This window comes from Crinia signifera, chromosome 4 (assembly GCF_055691185.1).
Source record: "Crinia signifera chromosome 4, ASM5569118v1, whole genome shotgun sequence".
Lineage (NCBI taxonomy): Eukaryota > Metazoa > Chordata > Amphibia > Anura > Myobatrachidae > Crinia > Crinia signifera.
In genome coordinates, this window is record NC_139220.1 from 192,952,033 (window position 1) to 192,973,251 (window position 21,219).

The following is a 21,219-nucleotide window of genomic DNA, read 5'->3' on the forward strand; positions in this document are numbered from 1 at the left end:
GCTCATGATCCCAAGCATTTCGGATAAGGGATACTCAACCTGTATTACCGAATAGAATCCATTGCCTATTTTTATCGCCAATTTAAATCTCACAGGTAAAACCAGCAGAAATCAAGCTTCAAAACGTGCAAATTACTTATGTATATTAAATATAGCAGTGCCACAGAATTACTTACCATCAGCCCATTTTGCCCTGGTGTTCCTAGCTCTGCTAGTGGACATGGCAGGGATTTACCTCTTTTCCCTTTTTCACCCTTATAAGAAAAAGCAGCATTTCAGTGATTTTGAAATCATTAGCAATTCCCTTATTCAGAAACAAAGCTTTAAAGCAAGTATCTTGGCTGCCATGTGGGGAGAAAGGGTAGAAAAAGGTAGGTTCAGATGTTAAATGTGTAGAGATTATCATGTGAGAGGGGATGTGTCTATAATTAAATTAATGCAGTATAAAAATAAAGCTGTATGGCATTTTTGGGCTGCAGGCAAAATGTAAAAGTGAAAACCCACCCTGTGCAAGGCTGCAAATTGCTTGTGAAAATCATGCCGATTGGCTAATAGCTGCAAATCCATTTGCAACTCACTCATCAAAAATGATTTTCCCATTCTGTGCAGCCTGTGCAGAACCTAGTCTGCCTGTGGGATAGAAACCGGCTGATTGAGGCCGGAGCTGATGTCACACACCCTTTCTGAATACAGTTGAGCACTCCTACGTGTTCCCTGATACTCTCATAAAACTGAATGACACCCCCAAATCCTGGCCTCCTCAACTTGCAAATGGCTTGTGATCAAAAAAGATGCTGGATATTTTTGCTAAATGATTTTGACTTCTGTTAGTATGAAATCAGTTAAAAATCCAATATATATGTCTACATTGGAATTTTACAAAGTCCTTTCCGAACTCTGTTTGATTCTTACAAAGAATTTTAAAAGATTGTTTTTACAACATACCGCATTCTACCGTGTACCCCTGAGGAAGTCTCTTCAGAGACGAAACGCGTCGGGTCGTTTCCTTGCGGTTCACAAGAATATGAATTTGTAAATGTCATACATTTGTATTTTTAATAAATGTGATTGAATTATTACTCTACCTATCTGCTTGAAACTTGAGCACACAATAAGGTGGTGGGAATTCCTACAGCGCCCTCTACATCTTTTTCTCATATATATATATATATATATATATATATATATATATATATATATATATATATATATGTGTGTGTGTGTGTGTGTGTGTGTGTGTGTGTGTGTGTGTGTATAAAATAATGTACTTTTTATATTAAGGAACTTTATTAATAAAATATAGGAAGAATTAATAAATTATATATTTTATTCATAAAATTCCTTAAAATTTTTGGTACTTATGTAGTATCTGGGCTGCCGATTTTGTGATTGTATGCCTTACCTTAAGGCATACAATCAGATGCGATGCGATGCGATTCGATGCGATTTTGCATAGGATTCAATGTTAAGAAGGTCCTGTTCATTTCCCCACTATCCAAGTGGGCATAGAGTTGATTTTATATAGTGTGGCGAGCGCAGCGAGCCACCGAGCCCGAAGCGTGGCGAGCGAAGCGAGCCCCGCGAGGGGACGCATATTTCTTAAAAAGTATTCTGTGTCCCCTCGCGGGGCTCGCTATGCTCGCCACGCTTCGGGCTCGGTGGCTCGCTACGCTCGCCACAGGTTTATATCCAACTCCATGCCCACTTGGATAGTGGGGAAAGGAAAAGGACCCCTTTTTCCCATTGAATTCTATGTTAAAATGGACTCAGACCATTTTAACATTGAATCCTATGGAAAAATCTTGACCATCGCATACGATTTGGTCGCATGCGATGCGATGCGATCCGATCCGATCTCTAAATCGGACGCCCAGATACTACATAAGTACCAAATTTTTTTATTTTATATACACAACAACCCCATTTAAGGATCAAAAATGTGGTTCCCACAATTTTTGACCATTTCCGGAGTAGAACTTCCATTTTTACTAATAAAGTTTACGGTCCATAAAAGCAGACATTGCTAACACAATTATTATCCTTGATAAAGTGCGCAGGGCGCATGAAACCGTTGAACATCCAGGACACCCAAAGAAAACCCCGGCACGCTCCTATACACGCCCGCTCTGGATTCTCTCTGGCAACCGCCGTCCACTTCCGGGTACTTCTGGTTTCTCCACCATAGCCTGTTTCTCTGCTGATTATCAGCAATCCCAAACAATCTGGCACTGCGAAAAACCACGCTTCCTTATACCACGCTTGCGGTCACACCAGGATTCTCCATAAATACGGAGCAACCTAGGGTGAGTTCAGGGAAAGGAGAACCAGATAAATCCTTACAAAAAATCAAATATTCACCAAAAGGGTGTAAACATTATTTTAACCATTCCTTTGTTTTTATAGGTACCACTCACCATATGTTTGTGTGTGTATGTATGTAATTTTTATATATATATATATAAGAAAGGAGGTTCAGAGTGCGCTACCAGGAATTATTAGACAATTTGTAAAGTACAATACAATTTAATAAAAAGGTGCCTTTTGGGGCAACATATAAAACATAAGCACTTTTTACAGCATGTATTTGTTGATTCTCAATTATTTGTGTTGTTCTTTTGGTGAAGCAGGCCCAACGCGTTTCGTCAGAAAGGTGACTTCATCAGGGGCTTACAAGTAAAAGTTTGACAACCAAATGGCACTTTGTGTAGGCTAAAAATATCATACACATTTTCCGGACGACTTCAACAATGCATACCATTAAAGCACATATATATTGCTCAGAAATTTATTCACATAGACAGTAGTGATCGGACCCGATCGGTGGGGGTGAGAATCTGCCCCAAACCGAATGAGATCTCAAAAAAGATTTTGTTTCCACAACAATATTTGCCCATATGAATCAGGACAACCGGATGTGTGCTCTCTGGAATCCAAAACTGAATGGATTCCAGAGAGCACACATCCGGTTGTCCTGGTTGTTCTTATATATATAGATAGATAATATATTTTTCATTTTCAATATATTTCATACTAACAGAATTCAAAATCATTTAGTGCTCCTTTTTACCATACGAATTGCCTTAATCCAATACTTGATAATGAGCGGCCTTGCAAAAACTCAGGGCCTGCCCCTTCTGTTCCTCTTCCTGTCCCTGCTGTAACTCTGCCCCTGCCATCCCTCTCCCTGTTCCCCACTCCCTACCGCTCCATTTGTCCTCATGCCCCTGAGTCCCTGCCCCTGTTGTCCCTGTGTTTCTGCTCTCACTCTTCCTGCCATCCTTGTCCATATGTCTATGCTGTCACTCTCCCAATCCCTCCCCCTGCCGTCCCTCTCCCTGTCACTATGTTCCTGTTGTCCCTCTCTGTGTCCCTCTCTCAATCCCTGCTGTCCCTCTCTCTGTCTCTGCTGTCACTGTCTCTGCTGTCTCTCTCTCTCTCTGACCCTGCTGTCACTTTCTCTGCCCCTATCACAGCCTCCTCCACACTGCTGCAGATTACAGCCTCCCACCACACCACAGCCTCCTGTGCACTGCCGATGACGACCACCACAGCCTCCTCCGCACCGTTGCTGCTGACCACAGCCTTTACTGAACCGTCATTGCCACAGATTACAATCTCCTCCTCAATCTCCTCCTCTGCCAATCACAGCCTAAGGTAAGGTAATCTCCCTCCTACTTATATGTCTCTGTTATCACTCTCCCTGTTCTGGTTTTCACTCTCGCTGACATCCCTCCCTCTGTCTTTACCGTCCCTCCCTCTGTCTCTCTGTCACTCTCCCTGCCATGCCTCTCTCTCTCTCTGTCTTTGCTGTCCCTCCCTCTATCTCTGCCATCCCTCACTCTCCCTGTCTTTCTGTCCCTGCTGTCCCTCACTCTCCCTGCAGTCCCTGCTGTTCCTCACTCTCCCTGCCTTCCCTCACTCTCCCTGCTGTCCCTGCCATCTCCCAATCTCCCTGCCGTCCCTCATTCTCCCCGTCACACGCACGCGCGTCCCAGTTGCTCAGCAGCTGGGTGGTGGAAACCCTGCCCGTCTTCACTTCAGGGAGATGGGCAGGGTTAGGGGGGGTTCAAGGAAGCGGTGGGGACCGGCGATGGTGAGTGGGGAGGCAGCGGATGGCAGCGGGGAGCTCCGTAAGAACAGGTGTGCGATAGTCTTGTGTCCCCTTCCGATGGATGGTGGGGCCTGGCGGTGGGGGCTGGCTTTTCTAGAGATTGGCGATTTTTTAAGACAAAGTCGGGAATTTGCATGCAATTTAGTGCAATTTTTAGAAAGGAAAAAGTGAGTTTTTTTTTTTCACTTTTCTTTTATTGAAGCGTAAAGTCACAATTCAATACAATCAATTATTTGTGTATGGTATCACCCTTGAGATACAAGAGAGTAAAATAAACAAATTCGTCTTCATGGTATCACAATACTCTCTCTCCGTACCCCAACATAGGAAAAGACACATAAAAAAAAACAGAACAAAAGAACAACCATAATGTATTTTCTGCATGCCGTGATCGGTCCGGTTCCATTTCACCATCACTAATCCCCTTTTATTATTCCCCCTTACATAAGTCTATCCTTTTATAATTCTGTTATATTATCAAAACAGAAATCAATCGGTGGGTCTTGAATACTCATACGATTTTCATACCATAGTGTGTATCGGAAGCTTCTCCATATCTGGTATTTTATATCATGGGTTTGGGTTTCGATATAACTTTCCCATGTCTCAAAAAAAAATTCTGTATAAATATCCTTTCTCAAGGATGCTTCCAACCATTCCATTTTAAAAATTTGGTTCAATTTACTAAGAAATAAAGTAAATGGTGGTGCCGTAGTATGCAGCCAAAATTCTAATATACACTTTTTAGTAATCGCTGATATAATAATCAAAAGTTTGCGTACTCCCTGATTAACACGAGTGCCTTCCAGCATAATACCAAAGATTGCCCATTCTGGGGTTAGCAGTAATGCCGAAACTAAATATTGTGTGGTATAACTCCATATTTGGACCCAAAATCTCTGTATTACTGGGCACTTCCACAATCAATGAAATAGCTCAGCCTCCTGTGAACCACATCGCATACATAGATGGTCCGGGATTAGTCCCATCAAATACCTGCGATGTTGTGACAAATATGTTCTATGTAACACGTTAAGAAATAATTCTACATATGACGCCGCTGGTACCAGAAACTTCTAAGGCTTTCAGTAATTTTTTAATAGTTAGCGTAGGTAAATGTTCTTTCCATTGTGTCAATCCTGTACGTAAATTGTCATATTGAAGAGGAGTATGCAAAAATGCATAGTGGAACGAAATTGCTTTACCATGGGCTTTTTCCCGTGACAATAACATATCCAAAGGATTATTATAGTCCTCTGGTGAAAGCACTCTGGAGAGCCCAGCCACATAATGTTGTATCTGTAAGAATGCCAATGGGGATTGTTGTACAATTGGGAACTTGTCTATAGCTTGTGCAAATGCCATCGGTTTACAAGTGAGGTTTTTAGTAACGAAAATGTGCAATTTTTTTAAACATGTGCAATTTTTTTAGGCACGAACCAGCCATGGTGTGCATGATCTGGCTGGGGACCTTATGTAAAAAGTGTCCCCTGGATGTGGCATGACACCGAAGACTGTTGGAGGCAGGTGCTGGTTCCAAAATATGGGGGACCCCCAGTTTTTTTGTCCCCCATATTCTTGGAACTAGGACAGATCCAAAAGTCCGGGGCTGGTTTCAGAAATATGGGATATATTCGCCAGTCAGAACCTGGTCTATTTTTTGGAACAGCAAAAAAAAGCAACATTGTAGTCTGAAACTAAGAAAATTAAACAATTACTGTACATAAGTTTTTCATGTAGAAACCTTTTTAGCTTTGTTTAGCTTTATCAGAATAACAAACAATTAGCTTTTGGGAACTAACCTCTCTTCTCTGGGTCAGGCAGCCATAGAGGGGTATTCAATCCCAGGTCAAGATTGTCGGTACGTCCTGACAGTCGTGACCCTGTTCATCAGCAGGTGGGATTCAATGTCCTGCCTGCCGATCTCAAAAGGGGGCGTGTCCGCATAAACCTCTGTGGATTGTCGAGATACGTCCGTGATCTCGATAATCTACGGCAAAAGGGGCCCATCAGCTTTTAAAGTCAGGTCTGTTCTGATTATACTGTATGCCTCTCCAATGCTGTCGGCAAAGACAGCATTGAATAGGCGCATGCCGAAATCTCGGTAGGGATTGAATACCCCCCTAACTAACAAAAAAATTGTAGTAAAGGGATGTTTAAAAGGAATACAGAAAGTGTATTCCTTTCAAACATCCCTTTACTACATAATGTTCAAAAGCTGCTAACTTGTTTGTTATTCTGGTAAAGCTAAACAAGACCAAAAGTTTATGTAATTGTTTATTTTTCCTTAGTTGCAGACTACAATGTTTTGCTGTTCCTTTTTACTAAAAGCACAGTTCTGCATTTCTAAATCACTGAATTCACTGAACTCAAGTTTGGATATTCACATACATGGCCATAACAAATACATATTGCAGTGTCTAATTGAAGTAATATTTTTATTATTTACTTAAATAGCAATAGTCATATTAAATAAAGCCCGTACAACAAATATGTGAATTATACAAGCCAATTCCCTGACACACACAAACAAAGGGAAACCAGAAATACAGAAAGAAAACTCTACACAGATAAGGCCTTTGGTTTGAATATAACCCATGATCCCAGGGCAATGAAAACCAGTGCTAGCCACCATGCCACTATGCTGCAGTAGAAAGATTGGACAATAATCCCTTGAAGATAAAAGACAACATATTACATCATTTAAAAAAAAGCAGAGGAAGGGGATGCGAGTGGGAAGACCAATCACAAATTGCAATGTCTGTTATTGGGGCTTATCATTGGTCCTTCTCCTCAGCCTCCGACACACACGCACATATCTCTGTAGCATAAAATGGGTTCTAGTTATTGCAGGTGTTGAATCTCTGTGGGGCCTCAGGAAAAAAAAATGGGTATATCACGTAGAAGCCTCAAGGGAAAGGTAGGAAATAATGTTTACTCTATTTGTTAATGCAGCACTAAACTTGAGCCAGGATAAAGAATTGTTTAGGAAATACAAAACACATTACCTTTGAACCTGCGTCTCCTTTGGGTCCTTCAGGCCCCAGAGGCCCAGGTGCTCCAGTTGGTCCTGGGTGCCCAATTGGTCCTCTAAAGCCACCTAAACCAGGAGATCCTTTACTGCCCTGAAAGAGAAGTGTACACAAGTATTTTCTTCACTCACATTTCTAGGGTTACAACTTGAAATACAGAAGTTTGTTCATATATGTATACCGAATTGTTCTCATCAGAATTTCATCAAAACCTTTGGCATAATATTATTATATTTTACAAATATATCTGGGGTTAGTAAAGGAGGTTTGGTATGTTCTGTCAACAATCACAAAGTTGGTATTATTATATACAGTAGACACCATCATGTCAACAGACAGCGTGACAACATGTTCAGAATTTCAACAACCACAATGTCGACACATGTTCACTGTGTCACCCAGGGCTGCCATCAGAAATTGTGGGGCCCAGGACTGACAAAATAGGCAGGGCCCCCTTCTCTTTCCCGGACACCTGGAATGACTGGTGAGACCTGTGTCTGTAGCACTGGCCACACTACTCAAACTCGACATTGCTTCAAGGATGTGATTTTCGTTTATGACAAAACTTTATAAACTCCAGTCCTGGGCTCCCTTTTGTCTGGGTGCTGGAGTCACTGCAGCCCCCCCCCCCCCTGATGGCTGCCCTGGTGTCACCAATAAATATATCAACATTTCATCTATGTCAATATTCTGTGTCAGAATATTGGGGGTTAACATTTAACCATGATGACATTATAACATTCAACATTATTGTGTAGACCATTTGGCTGTCAGCATTGTGACTTCATCCCAGTACAAAGATATTAGCTTCTTCTTAGCAACAATACTGACAAAAGGTATGTATGATTCTGGGACATTTTTGCACAAAACGCACAAAAACGTCTGATAGTGCATGTGAGGGTCACACTTTTGCACCAGTCCATCATATAATCCCAGTTGGCTACTGATCTGTTTAAACAGTTTTTAGTCCAAATTTATGCGTCTGGATTAGTTTTAAAATGAAGGTAGTTTCCATGTGAATAGTATGTTTAATACACACTTTATCGCCTTTATCTCCAGCAGCTCCTGTGGGTCCATCCTCCCCCTTCACTCCTTTGTCTGCCTGTAAAGAAAGAAAAAAGTAATACTTGTTTGGCTTTGTGAAAAAAAAAAAACTTTATGTTATAATTATACACCACTGATGACAATTGGGGTAATTCAGTCCTGAGCGCACGGCTATGAATTTGCATATCCAGTGTACTGGCTCATTAGAGAAATCCAGCCTTGCAAATGAATATGATCGCTGTAGAAATGGATGTGTATGGCTACAAATCTATTCGCAGCTGAGCGAATATGTTGAAAACCCCATCGTAACGGGCTCACCATCGACTGATTTTTACATTGGGTATAAGGAAAAAAGGAACATACGGCCTGTTAATGACGACACACACCCTCCCCTAAAATGCTTAGGCACATCTAGCATTTCCCAGGACACTCCCAGCTAAACGGCCAGTTTCCACCCCCAGATGCCTACTTCCTGTCAATCACCTTGCAAACAGAAATAGCAGCAGGTTTCCATCGTAGCATTGCCTTGCGCATGCGAACTGCGAACCGTACACATCTGCAGTGTACAGTATCTATAATCGTCCGCTGCGTAAATTCACTGCCATGTGATAAGGTCTGAGTTGGCTTTAACATACTGTAGTATATGTAAATAGTGATGACACTGCCAGTTCATACAATACATATGCAAAATGGCCTTACAAATTAGGTTATTATTGGCTATTATTGAGAAGACTCCACAAATTGTGCAGGTAACAACTTACAAATGATAATTTTACAATTGTAGAGGATCATAGAGAGTACCACCCAGGTGGTAATCATTACAGTACTCAGTGGCCAAGTATCCACTGATATGAATAATGCAGGTCACTGTAGAACACTGCTGATATGAATAGTGCAGGGGAAGAAAAGGAGGGTCCTGCACATGAGTGCATAAGATTAAGAAAAATAATAATAAGACACTAACAAAAATAATACTTTTCTACAGTATGTTGCCTAAAACAGGGGTTAAGAGATAGGTCTAGTTCACTTCTTTTATAGTCACCAGTCATGCACAGCTTCTCATGAACAATTTACAGTTACAGGCCTGAACATGTTCCGATATGTCCACATACATCTTTGTTGCAGTCATGACAAACAGCCCCTCTTGGTATGTCAGATCACATAACAGTATTCTAGCGCCAAGCATCCTTTTTGCGTGGGGCAGCGGAAATGTGTCTTATTCGCAACGCACAGAGAGATTTATTTAATATATGACTCTTGTATATCTGTGTGAGACTAAGGGGAATCATTTAGATATGGGAGCTCTATATTAGATGGGATTTTGGTACTAGGAGTGGGTCGATTAGGAGGTACAGTCTGGAGGGGATGCGGTCATTTGGTATAGAGGATGATGGTCGACAGCCATTACGTCGACACCATTAGGTCAACATGGAAAAGGTCGATATGGGAAAAGGTTGACATGGTTCTAGGTCAAATAGTAATTAGTTTGACAAGTCGTTAGTTCAACAGGTCATTAGTTTGACAGTGTCTAGGTCGACAGTGAAAAGGTCCACATGGGGTTTTTCACTGTCTTTGGAGCTGACATGTGCCGGCAGGCGGTATTTCATGCCCTACCATCCACTAGGGCACAGGTCTTCAACCTGTGGCCCTCCAGATGTTGTGGAACTACATGTCCCAGCCATAGGCGAATCTAGGGGGTGGTCCGGGGGTGCACAGGACCACCCATTAGCCCATTTTGTAGCTGAGGGATGGAGCTTTCCAACGAGCCCAGCCCCGTGTCTCTAGCCCCCTGGGAACCGGAGATACAACCAGGCAAAGTTGGAACATTTTCCCTATAGGATAACATGGGACCCGCTAATTCCGACCCCCACCCAGTTCAACGTCTGCCAGTTCCCCCTTCAGCATCACTGAAGCTCGAGGTTGATCTCTGTCGAACCCAAATTGCTGGGCCTTCAATCTGATACCAGGCTGGATCCATATGGGTTAATTGGTTCCAGGGATATTGAGGTTAAACCGTTTTTTTTTTTTTTTTTTTCATTTCTTAAATGTAATTTCATGACTGTTTATGTTCTTTGAGGGCAGATTTCTCTGTAACCAAACAGCCCAGTTTCATGGGACCAAAATCATTTGAAGCCAACTCAAAAGTTATTCAATATGATACTGGTCTCATGTAAATGGGTCAGTTGGTTCTGAAGATATAGCTGGTTGGTTAAAGGGGGGTAGGGAGAGGGGAGTGGTTGTCTCTCCCCCTCACACCAGAAAATGCAGGGACTAACTAGACTGGTGTATAAGGTGTCTGGGAATGTCCCTGCATGATCCTGGGACCATATTCCCGGGTAAATCCCTGAATTTTCTGTTGTGAAAGGGGTATTATTTCAAACAGCCGTGACCTGCAGTGCTCTGAATACAGCCGGGCAGCCCCCTGCTCTCTGCCCAGCTGTCAATGACTGTCACCCCTGCAGCTTCCACTCCAATTCTTCTTCCCGCTTTCGCCTCAGCCTCCCCCCCCTCCTTTTAATCACGTGGTGCTGGCGCCCGGCGTGCTCCCCCTACATCACGCACAACAACAGCGCGCACAATATTTCAAATGTCCACTCGGATAGAGGGGACACCAGGAGGGGAGTGTCAGCGTGCTCTGCGCTGCGCTCTGCTCCTCTCCCCATAGAAGCAGCTGCACCGCTCTCCATCTCTCCCTGCAGCAGCAGTGAAGGCTCATATAAAAATTTACAGTAAGTGGCACTTTTGGGGGCATTGCTTAAGGGACGCTACAAGTAGCGGTATGTGCGGGCATTATGCATAATGTGTGGCTTAATGTGTAAGGGGCATTATGGTGTGCAGCATCATGTGTAAGCGGCATTATGTGTGCTGCATCATGTGTAAGGGACATTATGTGTGCAGCATCATGTGCAATGGGTACTATGGTGCGCGGCATCATGTGTAATGGGTACTATGGTGTGTGGCATCATGTGTAATGGGTACTATGGTGTGCGGCATCATGTGTAATGGGTACTATGGTGTGCGGCATCATGTGTAATGGGTACTATGGTGCCATCAAGCAAGAACCCCCTAGCAATGAGCACGTAGGTAAGCAGCACTTATGTGGCAAATATGTAATGGGCATAACGGTTTGTTAAATAGTATGTAATGGGCATCATGATGTGTGGCACAATGTGTAATGGGCATTATGGTGTGTGGCCTTATGTGTAAGTGGCATTACGGCGTGTGGCTTTATGTGTAATGGGTATTACAGAGTTTGCTAAAATGTGTTATGGGCATTACTGTGTATGGTCTAAAGTGTAACACCACACCCCTTTTTGTGATGCCACGCCTCCTTCCCAAGAGGCCATGCCCCTTTTTTCCGCACGGCTGCGCCGCGCTAAGGTCCCCCTTCTGTTATGTCTAGATTTGGGACCACCCATTACCATAATTCTAGATTCGCCTATGGTCCCAGCATGCCCTGACCGTTTTGGCATGCTCTTATAGGAAAAAATGTGGAAATGCATGTTGGAACATGTAGTTTCACAACATCTGGAGGGCCACAGGTTGAAGACCCATGCACTAGGGCATGGTGGGAGAATAAAATAGTGTTCCAGCGTAGCGAGTCATCGTGCCCGACAAAGGCAGGGGGATGTGGTGCAATTTAAACTGTGTTCATGTTGACTATGTTGACATTCAGATAAAAAAACTGTGAAAAACCCCATGTCAACCTTTTGACTGTCGACCTAGACAATGTCGATCTAATGACCTGTCGAACCAATGACCTGTTGACCTAGAACCATGTCAACCTTTTCCCATGTTGACCTAGACCCGTGTCGACCTTTTCCCATGTCGACCTAATGGTTTTGACCTAATGACTGTCGACCATCATGCTGTAGACCAAATGATCCCAACCCGTCCGGAGTGGGGGAGGGGGTTTAAAAGCTACAGTGACTATAATGGGGAGGGTGGAGTAGGGTCCAAGTCACACTAGGTGATAGTGGACCAAAGGTGCCTGACCGGAGCTGAGTTTACCAGCTGCTGCTCTAAAAACAGGATTGTTGGTCCTGTATACAAAACACAATACACAATAGAAGTGAGCAGCGCTACAAGTGAATATAAAAATATTAGCTGAATAAATAAAAATATAAGCAGATTGGTGGATCTAGTACAGATATTTATTATATAAACTTAAAATGATGGACTAAGTCAGTATATCAATGTACACATGAATGTCCATACATGTGATTAGCATGATTTTAAAAACTGAATAAAAGGTCTCACCAAACCAAGTATTATATTGAGATGTGGCCAGGAGAGTCCCGACTTGGTATGTCCAGATTGGAGCAGCAAGAGTCCCCAATAACTCAGTCCAGAGGGAGGACCACATGGAGCAACCAGGAGTGGCCCAGGATGGCACAAATTACCAACTCCTGCCGCTGAGTTGGTGAAGCGGGGTGGTCTCCTCAACCTCTTGGTCCCACTGAAGATGTTGAAACTTTGTATCCAAATGGAGGGAAGATGTTGAAACTTTGTATCCAAATGGAGGGTGGGAAAGTTTGTATCCAAATTGAGAGTTGGAGGGGGATCTGGTGGTGTGTAGTCGGGTCTGCAATCCAAAGCCTCTTAGCTGTAGGGAGTGGTGAGATTCCTGACCGGTTTCGCTGCTCCAGGTAGCTTTTTATATTTACTTGTAGCGCTGCTCACTTCTATTGTGTATAATGTGGAGGGTATTCATCATCAGTGTCCATATAAGCTGGGCAAAATCGCCCAATGTGTATGGGCCTTTAGGTGTAAGGGAATTGAAGATTGCTGTAATGTGGGGACATATTGCGGATTGCTTTAGTGTATATGTATGTGTATTCCTAAAATGGGGGTGCTAACAACCCAGTGATGTCACTGAGGTCAGTGGCACTCAGAGGACCAAATAGCTGCATGCTAAAAGGGGGAATGGCTTTGTGGGAGGGCATGGCCTTTAAAAAAAATAATACACATTTTCCTTACTCCAGGGGCATGATCAGCATTCCCGAATGTCCCTCTTCATTTCGGTCAGTTCTGAGCAGGTGGATTGCCCAGCATTTCCACTGTATTTGCAAAAGAATTTGGTTGGAAAATGGCCTAGCACTGTTTAAAATGATAGCTTTATCATTTGGCTTATTTCCATATTTGATTTCATGGTGGTTTTCTGTTGATAAGACTCCACATACTAACAATTTGGCTACAACTTCCAAGGGAGGCTACTTTTGAAACATTTGACCTGTTCGTGTTTACCAACCATTGCTCTTTCACTAACATCTCTCATCCACCTACTGTACTCCTCTTGGCTACTGGTGACATTTCCTCCAACTTAGACCCTGTACCATTCTTTCCTAGTATTAATATTTAAACACATTGTATACTGCTAACTGTACCAGTTTATAAAAAAAATAGGTAGTGGGAGGATGCTACTAACCTTTGGCCCTGTTGGACCTGGAGAACCTGATAATCCGGGGTTTCCTTGTCTTCCGATTTCACCCTGGTTATATCAAATAATACTCTTTAGTCAATGTGAAGGAAATGTGGATAAAACAGATCTATCGCTCTCTGTAAGATAGTCACATTGCTGCAATAAATCATTAATTAAAGAAAAATACATGGCAAAGCATTTAATGCACTCATACACAATGTATATAATTACTTAGAAAGACAGCATAGGCAATACGTCAGTTTTAAAGGTCATTAAAGACAACAGATTATATTTGAATAAAAGTCCAATGTAAATGATTAGATCTCAAAGATACAGTAAGAATAGAATGTAAAAATGATTAAGATTTTACAAGATAAAAATATAACGTTGAAATATAATTTGGATGTGATGCATGAATTTAATTGGGCCTGTAACAGTCACGCACCAATGATTCTCAGTCTCTGCTAAAGTCTTGTCTTGAAGCATTCCCTAATATTTTTCCTGTGTGCAGATATCATCAGAAGTTTGGTTCATTGTTTCTTGACCTCTGCTTGGTTATATGAAGCCTGTCAGAATGTTCCTGCAAATTCTATAACACTTTTTTTGAAACTTTTTTTATCCTGTTAGAAAACCTGTTTGTTCTATTAGGCTGCGGCCACACATAGCGACGCAGTGGGTCCAGTTCAGCGGGCCAGATGCACTAAGCTTCAACAAAATGATAAACTGGAGAGTGATAAACTACCAGCCAACCAGCTCCGACCCCCCCCCCCCCCTCTCCTCACTCAGTTTGAGGACTGGCAGGACTTTTAAAAGTTTGGTCCTCAGTACTCTTCCCCCGGGAGCAGCGGGACAAGGTGAAATCCAACCCAAGGCACCAGCTGGGAGAAGCGGTAGCCTATGCTGGGGATCAGGTGCGGTGGGCAGTGCTGGGGAGATCAAAGCAGCAGTGGCAGACACTGGGGAAATGGAGAGCCTGCCACCAGTGAACGGGAGGCCTGCTAGTAAGAAGGATGCCTTCGTCCTCTCCCCAACCTCTCCTCTTCCACCTAACCACCTGTCGTTCCCCTCATCCGGACACCTAGCCCTCTGTCACATGTCAAGTGACCCTTTTCACCTACCGTCACCTCTCCTCCTAGCGCCCACCCATCACCCCTTCCTATCACCTCGCCCCCTTTTGCCCCCCGTCACCTCTCCCCCTCTCGCCTGACCACCTCTCACCTCACCCCCCTGGTAGGCAGCCAGAGCAGAGCCACTAATGACACCTGCCCTTCCAGTGCCCCACAAATGGCTGTCTACATGAGCTGGCACTACTGTATGTTTGCAATACATGCCCCTAGGCATTTGCCTAGTTTGCCTATGCCTATGGTTGGCTCTAATGCCAATCTCTGGTGTAAAGGTGGCCGATCGATTGTCTGGTTGGCTGGTTGGAACAAAAACCTGGTAATGGATGAGTGACAGTTTTTGGCAGTTTTCCAGCATCTCAAAGCAAATGGTCAACTGCCATTTACCATCCATTACCAGGTTTTTGTTCCAATCAGCCCAAACTGACAATCGATCTGTAGATGTATGGCCAGCTTAAGGCAGACAGCACATATATTACATACAACATTACATGTATGTTTATGTTAACCAGCCCCCCTGCAATGATTGGTTGGTGCTGTAGCCCACGGCCAGCAGCCACTGCTGCTAAACACTACAGAGTAGTGCACTTTCTTCAAAGTACAGTATAGTGTTTGCTTTAAGTAAAATAAATTGTCTTCATTGATTGATCATTTACCGGTTTACTACACATGCATGGTAATAGGAAAACTATAATACACATACTTTAATGCCTATTATACCAGGTTCCCCTGCTCTGCCAGGATAGCCCTGCATTCCCTGAAAAAAAGAAAAAAACACAGCAGTGTTATATAAACATTAATAAGGATGAAAATGAGTTAGCACCTGCTATAAATTGTTCAGGACAGTGTTGATGTACTGTGCATTACTGAGCATTGATAGATCAGGGGGAAGAAATGACACAAAGTAATTTGTGTATAGCTGCAATTTTGTGATACATTGCTGATGTATGGCCTACCGTAACTGACAATTGCAATAAAAAACTGATTGCAATTGCCATTGCAGGTTGACCAACATGTTGGACAATCTGCATTGAATTGGACTTGCAATTGCTAATGTATGGTGCCGATTGGGCTTTGTTGCAACTGTTTTGACAATCATACAATTCTTCCACTGCTGACAATCACGGCTACATTACCAGGGAAGTCCAAAAATAGAGCATTTTCTCCCTCATGCTGTAGAGATTACAATTAGGTGGTGTATGGGCATACTAAGGCCCATACACACTAGAAGATTATCTTTCCAATCTGGCAGGTTGGAAAGAAAATCTGGACATATTCAGAAGCAAATGACAATTGACCATTTGCTCCTAAACATGGAAAACAGACAAAAATTGGTCCTACAGACAAATTGGTTAAATCCATTTATGCATATGACTGCTTTTGTCAATTTAGGAGCAAATGGTTGATTGCAATTTGTTCTCAGAAACTTCCAGGTTTTCATTCCAAATAGCCAGATTGGAAAGGTAATCTTCTACATACCATCCAACATGACCCATTCCATTAGGTACAAAATGCACTGTTTCTGGACTTCCCTCTTAATTGATAATTGCCGTCACCCGTAATTGAACTAGTTCAGCGATGATAACGGTGTTCCAGAAAAGGTGAAGGCAATCATAAATTAAGGAAGAAGTCCAGAAGCAGAGCATTTTGTACCTAATGGAATGGGTCATGTTGGAGGGTATGCTTCTAGTGGGATGCAGTTACCATCCCGGCGGTCGGGATCCCGGCGTTCAGAATCCCGACGCCGGAATCCCGACCGCCGAAATGCCGACACTTTCTCCCTCCGTGGGTGTCCACGACACCCCTGGAGGGAGAATAAATTAGTGTGCCGAGCGTAGCGAGGCACCGGGCCCGCTGCGTGGCGAGCGCAGCGAGCCCGCAAGGGGGGGCGATCCACGTCCCCCCCTTGTCGGCATTTCGGCTGTCGGGATTCCGGCGTCGGGATTCTGAACGCCGGGATCCCGACCGCCGGGATTCAATACTGAATCCCTTCTAGTGTGTGTATGGGCCAGATTTAATGATCCAATGTGAAGATCAAAAAATTTTTTTGCAAATCACTGGTACAGTATGCATTAGTGCAGGTTGTAAATATTGGGAAATTGTGCGTCTGTGGAAAAAAATTGCAAATCTTCAAATCATAGATTGCAGATTACTGAGGTATGGGCACCTTTAGTTTCTGCAGCTGGCCTCTATACTGCACAATAACAAGACATAGGTGACACAGCTGCAACCCATAAGTGACTTCCCCTGAGGTATTTACGTTCACTTCTGAAACAAAGGTTTGATGACAAAAACAAAAAAAAGCATCAATACAATAACCATTATTCTTCATCTCATCATACATTTTACAAGCATAACTAATCACCACCTTTTATGTGTGTGTGTGTGTTTTGTCACAGGAAAGAGTTCTGTCATTGCATTCTTTTAAAAAGCATTCCATAATGTAATAGATATGTTATTGAAAGCACAAACAAATATGAAGATAACTTCATACAAATTGAGTGTGTATATATATATATATATATATATATATATATATATTATTTTTACACATATTATTTCTATATTTTATACTGTATAAGCAGTCTCCAGAATCTCCAGGAAACATATAATCATGCTAGTAAGCCACAAAAGATGTATTAGTGGCCACTTGCGCCCACCCGGAATTGCCACTAGAAGAACCACAAAATTGGGCTACCAGACCCAAGACGTATATGTAACACAAGAGGAGTGGATCTCCACAGTGCTATTCACATGTGAATAGCGCTGTGGAGATCCACTCCTCCTGTGTTACATGCTAGTAAGCCAGCTCAAAGCAAATGCTTCGAAAGCTAGTAGATGTAGTCTCATTTGCTGCCAACAGATGGCACTGAAAGCCCGCTCGAAGCAACTTCTTGCAAAGCTAGTAGAAAGTTTCACTTGACAGATGGCAGCGATTCGTAGCCGCACCGACACTAGCTCCTTACTATCAAACAAACAATATGCGCTTTAAACACTTAACAATATTGTTTACTATAACATTCATTGACAACAAATGGACCTCTGCTGAACTTGCAGTCACTGATGATATCATAAAATTAGACTGCATGTCCAGACAATAGGGGTTATCATTAAGGATCTGTGGGAGCGCGCATCGTTAACAATAGAGTGGGTACACATTGAACAATATGCACATGATATCATTAATGATAGTCATTATGAGCTAACTGGCTGATGTGTTATCATCTTCCAATGAAGACAATGAAGTAAATTTACGAAGCAACCAATCAGATTATATCTATTGTCTTCTTAGGCACAAGGATGACAATTGAATAGCTCTGGGCCCTCCTTCCTGGTGCTAATGCATCAGCCTTAATGTATAAGAAAACATTTATAAAGTCCTCTTTATTTTCCGTCGTGCAATATACTGTATAGATCCATATTTTTGGAGGGACATTTTGAGCAGATTCCATATGGACGGCCAGACCTATTGAAATCTGCAAAGACCATGTACCCCACATTGCCAGATCCACCAAGCCACTGCTTGGGCTGCAGTGCCATTGTTACGCCACTGCATCATCATCATCATCATCATCATCATCATCATCATCATCTCCTCATGTGACCTACTTAATGATGAACTGCAGTCACCCACATCAATGAGTACTGATGATATTGTGCAGCCACAGAGTGAATGATAAAGTGGAACTGTTTGAAGTATAAATTATGTATTTTATTACAAGTTCACCACAAGTGAATAACATGTTTTTGTAGCTCAGAAGGCTATTTATACATGTAGGGTGAAATAGCACAGTGACAGGGTGTTGCTATGGCAGACATCTTCTGTTATACTGTAAGTTATAGGCTCAATTCCTATTTGTTATAGTACAGTTAGTGGAAACCTTACATTTTTAAGAGATTAAACTATACAAATGTCTTACAGTATTGTACTATGTATGTAATTTAACACAGACATTAATAGTACACCCTGTGTAAAAGCCTAATTGCAATGTGGTTATTACCGCACTCACTTTTCTCAAAAAAAGTAAAGAAGAGAGAAGGAGCTGATTATGCGACCTGCTGCTGTGGGCTGCCCGCCAGTACTCTCTCCACATAACGTGCCCAGCGCACCCAGGTCCATGGGACCTGCCGCCGCAGGCTCCTCTGCAGGAACCGCCACTACAACCTCCTCCGTGGGATCCTCGGCCTCCAGCCCTCCACAACTAGACCCACCACCGCAGCCTCCTCCGCCTCAGTCACCATGGGACCCGCTGCTTCAGGCTCCACGATACCAGTGACCCTGCCGCAACCTCTGCCATGGGACCACAACTGCTGCCTCCTTGATATCCTGGCACTTACCATTGGAAAGCCTGCTGCCACCCTGCTGTCTTAGGTTCACTTGTACTTGTAGGCTGTGGCGTAACTAGATATCCGTAGGCCCCATAGCAAAAGTTTGTAAGGGCCCCCTATTTAGCAACTGATTGTGACAAATGTATGTAAATCATATTACTTAGACCGCAAAGATGGGCCCCCTTCAGCTCTGGGCCCCATAGCAGCTGCACCCCTTGCACCTATGGTAGTTACGCCCTTGCTTGTAGGGAAGAAGGGGGTGGAGCGGGGTTCAGCAAAACAAGCATGGGTGGGGGACACACATACCTGTCTCAACCCTCTCTCTCTCCTTGTTCTCCTTCTTTCTCCTCGCTCTCTTTGTACTCTCCTTCTCTCTCTCACTCTCTGCACTCTCCTCCCTCTCTACACTCTCCTTCTTGCTCTGACTCTCTGTACTCTCTCTCTCTCTTTCTTTGCACTCCTCTCTCTCTCTTTGCACTCACTCTCTCTCTGAACTCTCCTCTCTCTTTCTTTGCACTCTCTCTCTCTGCACTCTCCTTCTCTCTCTTTGCACTCTCCTTCTCTCTCTTTGCACTCTCCTTCTCTTTCTCTCTAAACGCTCCTTCTCTCTCTGCACTCTCCTCTCTCTCTATGCACTCTTATTTTATCTCTCTGTACTCTCCTCTCTCTCTCTGCACTCTCATTCTCTTTCTCTCTCATCACTCTTCTCTATCTCTGAATGCTCCTTCTCTCTCTTTGCACTCTCCTCTCTCTGCACTCTCCTCTCTCTGCACTCTCATTCTCTTTCTCTCTCATCACTCTTCCTCTCTCTCTCTTTCTGAATGCTCCTTCTCTCTCTTTGCACTCTCCTCTCTCTGCACTTTTATTCTCTTTCTATCTGCACTCTCCTTCTCTATCTCTCTGTACTCTCCACTCTCTCTCTCTCTCTCTCTCTCTCTCTCTCTGCACTCTACTTTTCTCTCTCTGCACTCTCCTTCTCTATCTCTCTGCACTCTCATTCTCTTTCTCTCTCAGCACTCTTCTTCTCTCTCTGAACTCTCCTTCTCTCTCTTTGCACTCTCCTCTCTCTCTGCACTCTTATTCTCTTTCTCTCTGCACTCTCCTTCTCTATCTCTCTGTACTCTCTCTCTCTTTGCACTCTCCTTCTCTCTGCAATCTGATTCTCTTTCTCTCTGCACTCTCCTTCTCTATCTCTCCCTGCACTCTCCTCCTCTCTCTCTCCCTGTACTCTCATCCTCTCTCTCTCCTTGCACTCTTAGCAGAGACATTACAGCAGAGTACAGCACAGCACACAGCATGAGCATACAGCAGCATGCAGCATGCCCCCTATAGACAGTCACTATACAGCACAGTGTGAGACCAGAGTCCCAGCAAAGATCGAATGGTAGCGTCCGTTACAGTGAAATGGCCCACAGGATCAGGTAGTGGCTCGCAGGCTCAGGTAGTGGCTCGCAGGCTCAGGTAGACTCAGATCCATGCTGTAAAGAGGGTTAGGATTCCTTGATATCTGGACCACTCATCTCTTTTACCTCTCTCTCTCTCTCTCGCTCTCTCTCTCTCTGGGCGAGATGTACTGAGCTTTGAAAGTAATAAAATGGAGAGCGAAAAACCGCCAACCAATCAGCTCCTACCTGTCGTTTTTCAAACACAGCCTGTGACATGGCAGTTACGAGCTGATTGGCTGGTGGTTTATCACTATTTTATCACTTTTCAAGCTTAGTACATCTGTCCCTCTATCTATTTATCTATCTATCTATCTATCTATCTATCTATCTATCTATCTATCTATCTATCACTCCCACTCACCATTTAAGGTTCACTCCAAAATGTTCCCAATCCACCACTGGTAGGGGAGGGGAAGGGTCTGAAGTGATACTGGAACAGATGGTGCTAAAAGGTACGAAGTTGAGGAGGCAGAGGAGGATTTGCTGGAGAGACAAGGGTGATGGGATGGAGATGCACAGGTGGATGTACTAAAGAGACATTGGGCGGTATTCAATGAGCCTGATTCGCCAGGTTTTTATGGCGAATTTGTGCTGTTTGGCGAATTTCTGTCAAAAACGGTGAATCACCCTATTCAATGACCACATGGCGAATACATTTCTAGGTTTTTTTCACCATGATTCACCGAGTAGCAATCGCTATCTTTTTATGGTGAAG

General features: G+C 43.3%; 1 protein-coding gene across 1 annotated transcript in view; it reads right to left on the reverse strand.

The window, feature by feature from the left end:
- LOC146073004 (uncharacterized) overlaps positions 1-21,219 on the reverse strand; it is a 248,677-nt gene that overhangs the window by 24,692 nt on the left and 202,766 nt on the right. Inside the window, exons 86-90 of the mRNA XM_083180177.1 lie at positions 15,434-15,487; positions 13,616-13,678; positions 8,183-8,245; positions 7,120-7,236; positions 177-254 (exon numbers count right to left, since the gene is read on the reverse strand). Of these exons, the coding sequence (XP_083036303.1) occupies positions 177-254; positions 7,120-7,236; positions 8,183-8,245; positions 13,616-13,678; positions 15,434-15,487 (375 nt within the window). The remainder of the gene's footprint in view (positions 1-176; positions 255-7,119; positions 7,237-8,182; positions 8,246-13,615; positions 13,679-15,433; positions 15,488-21,219) is intronic.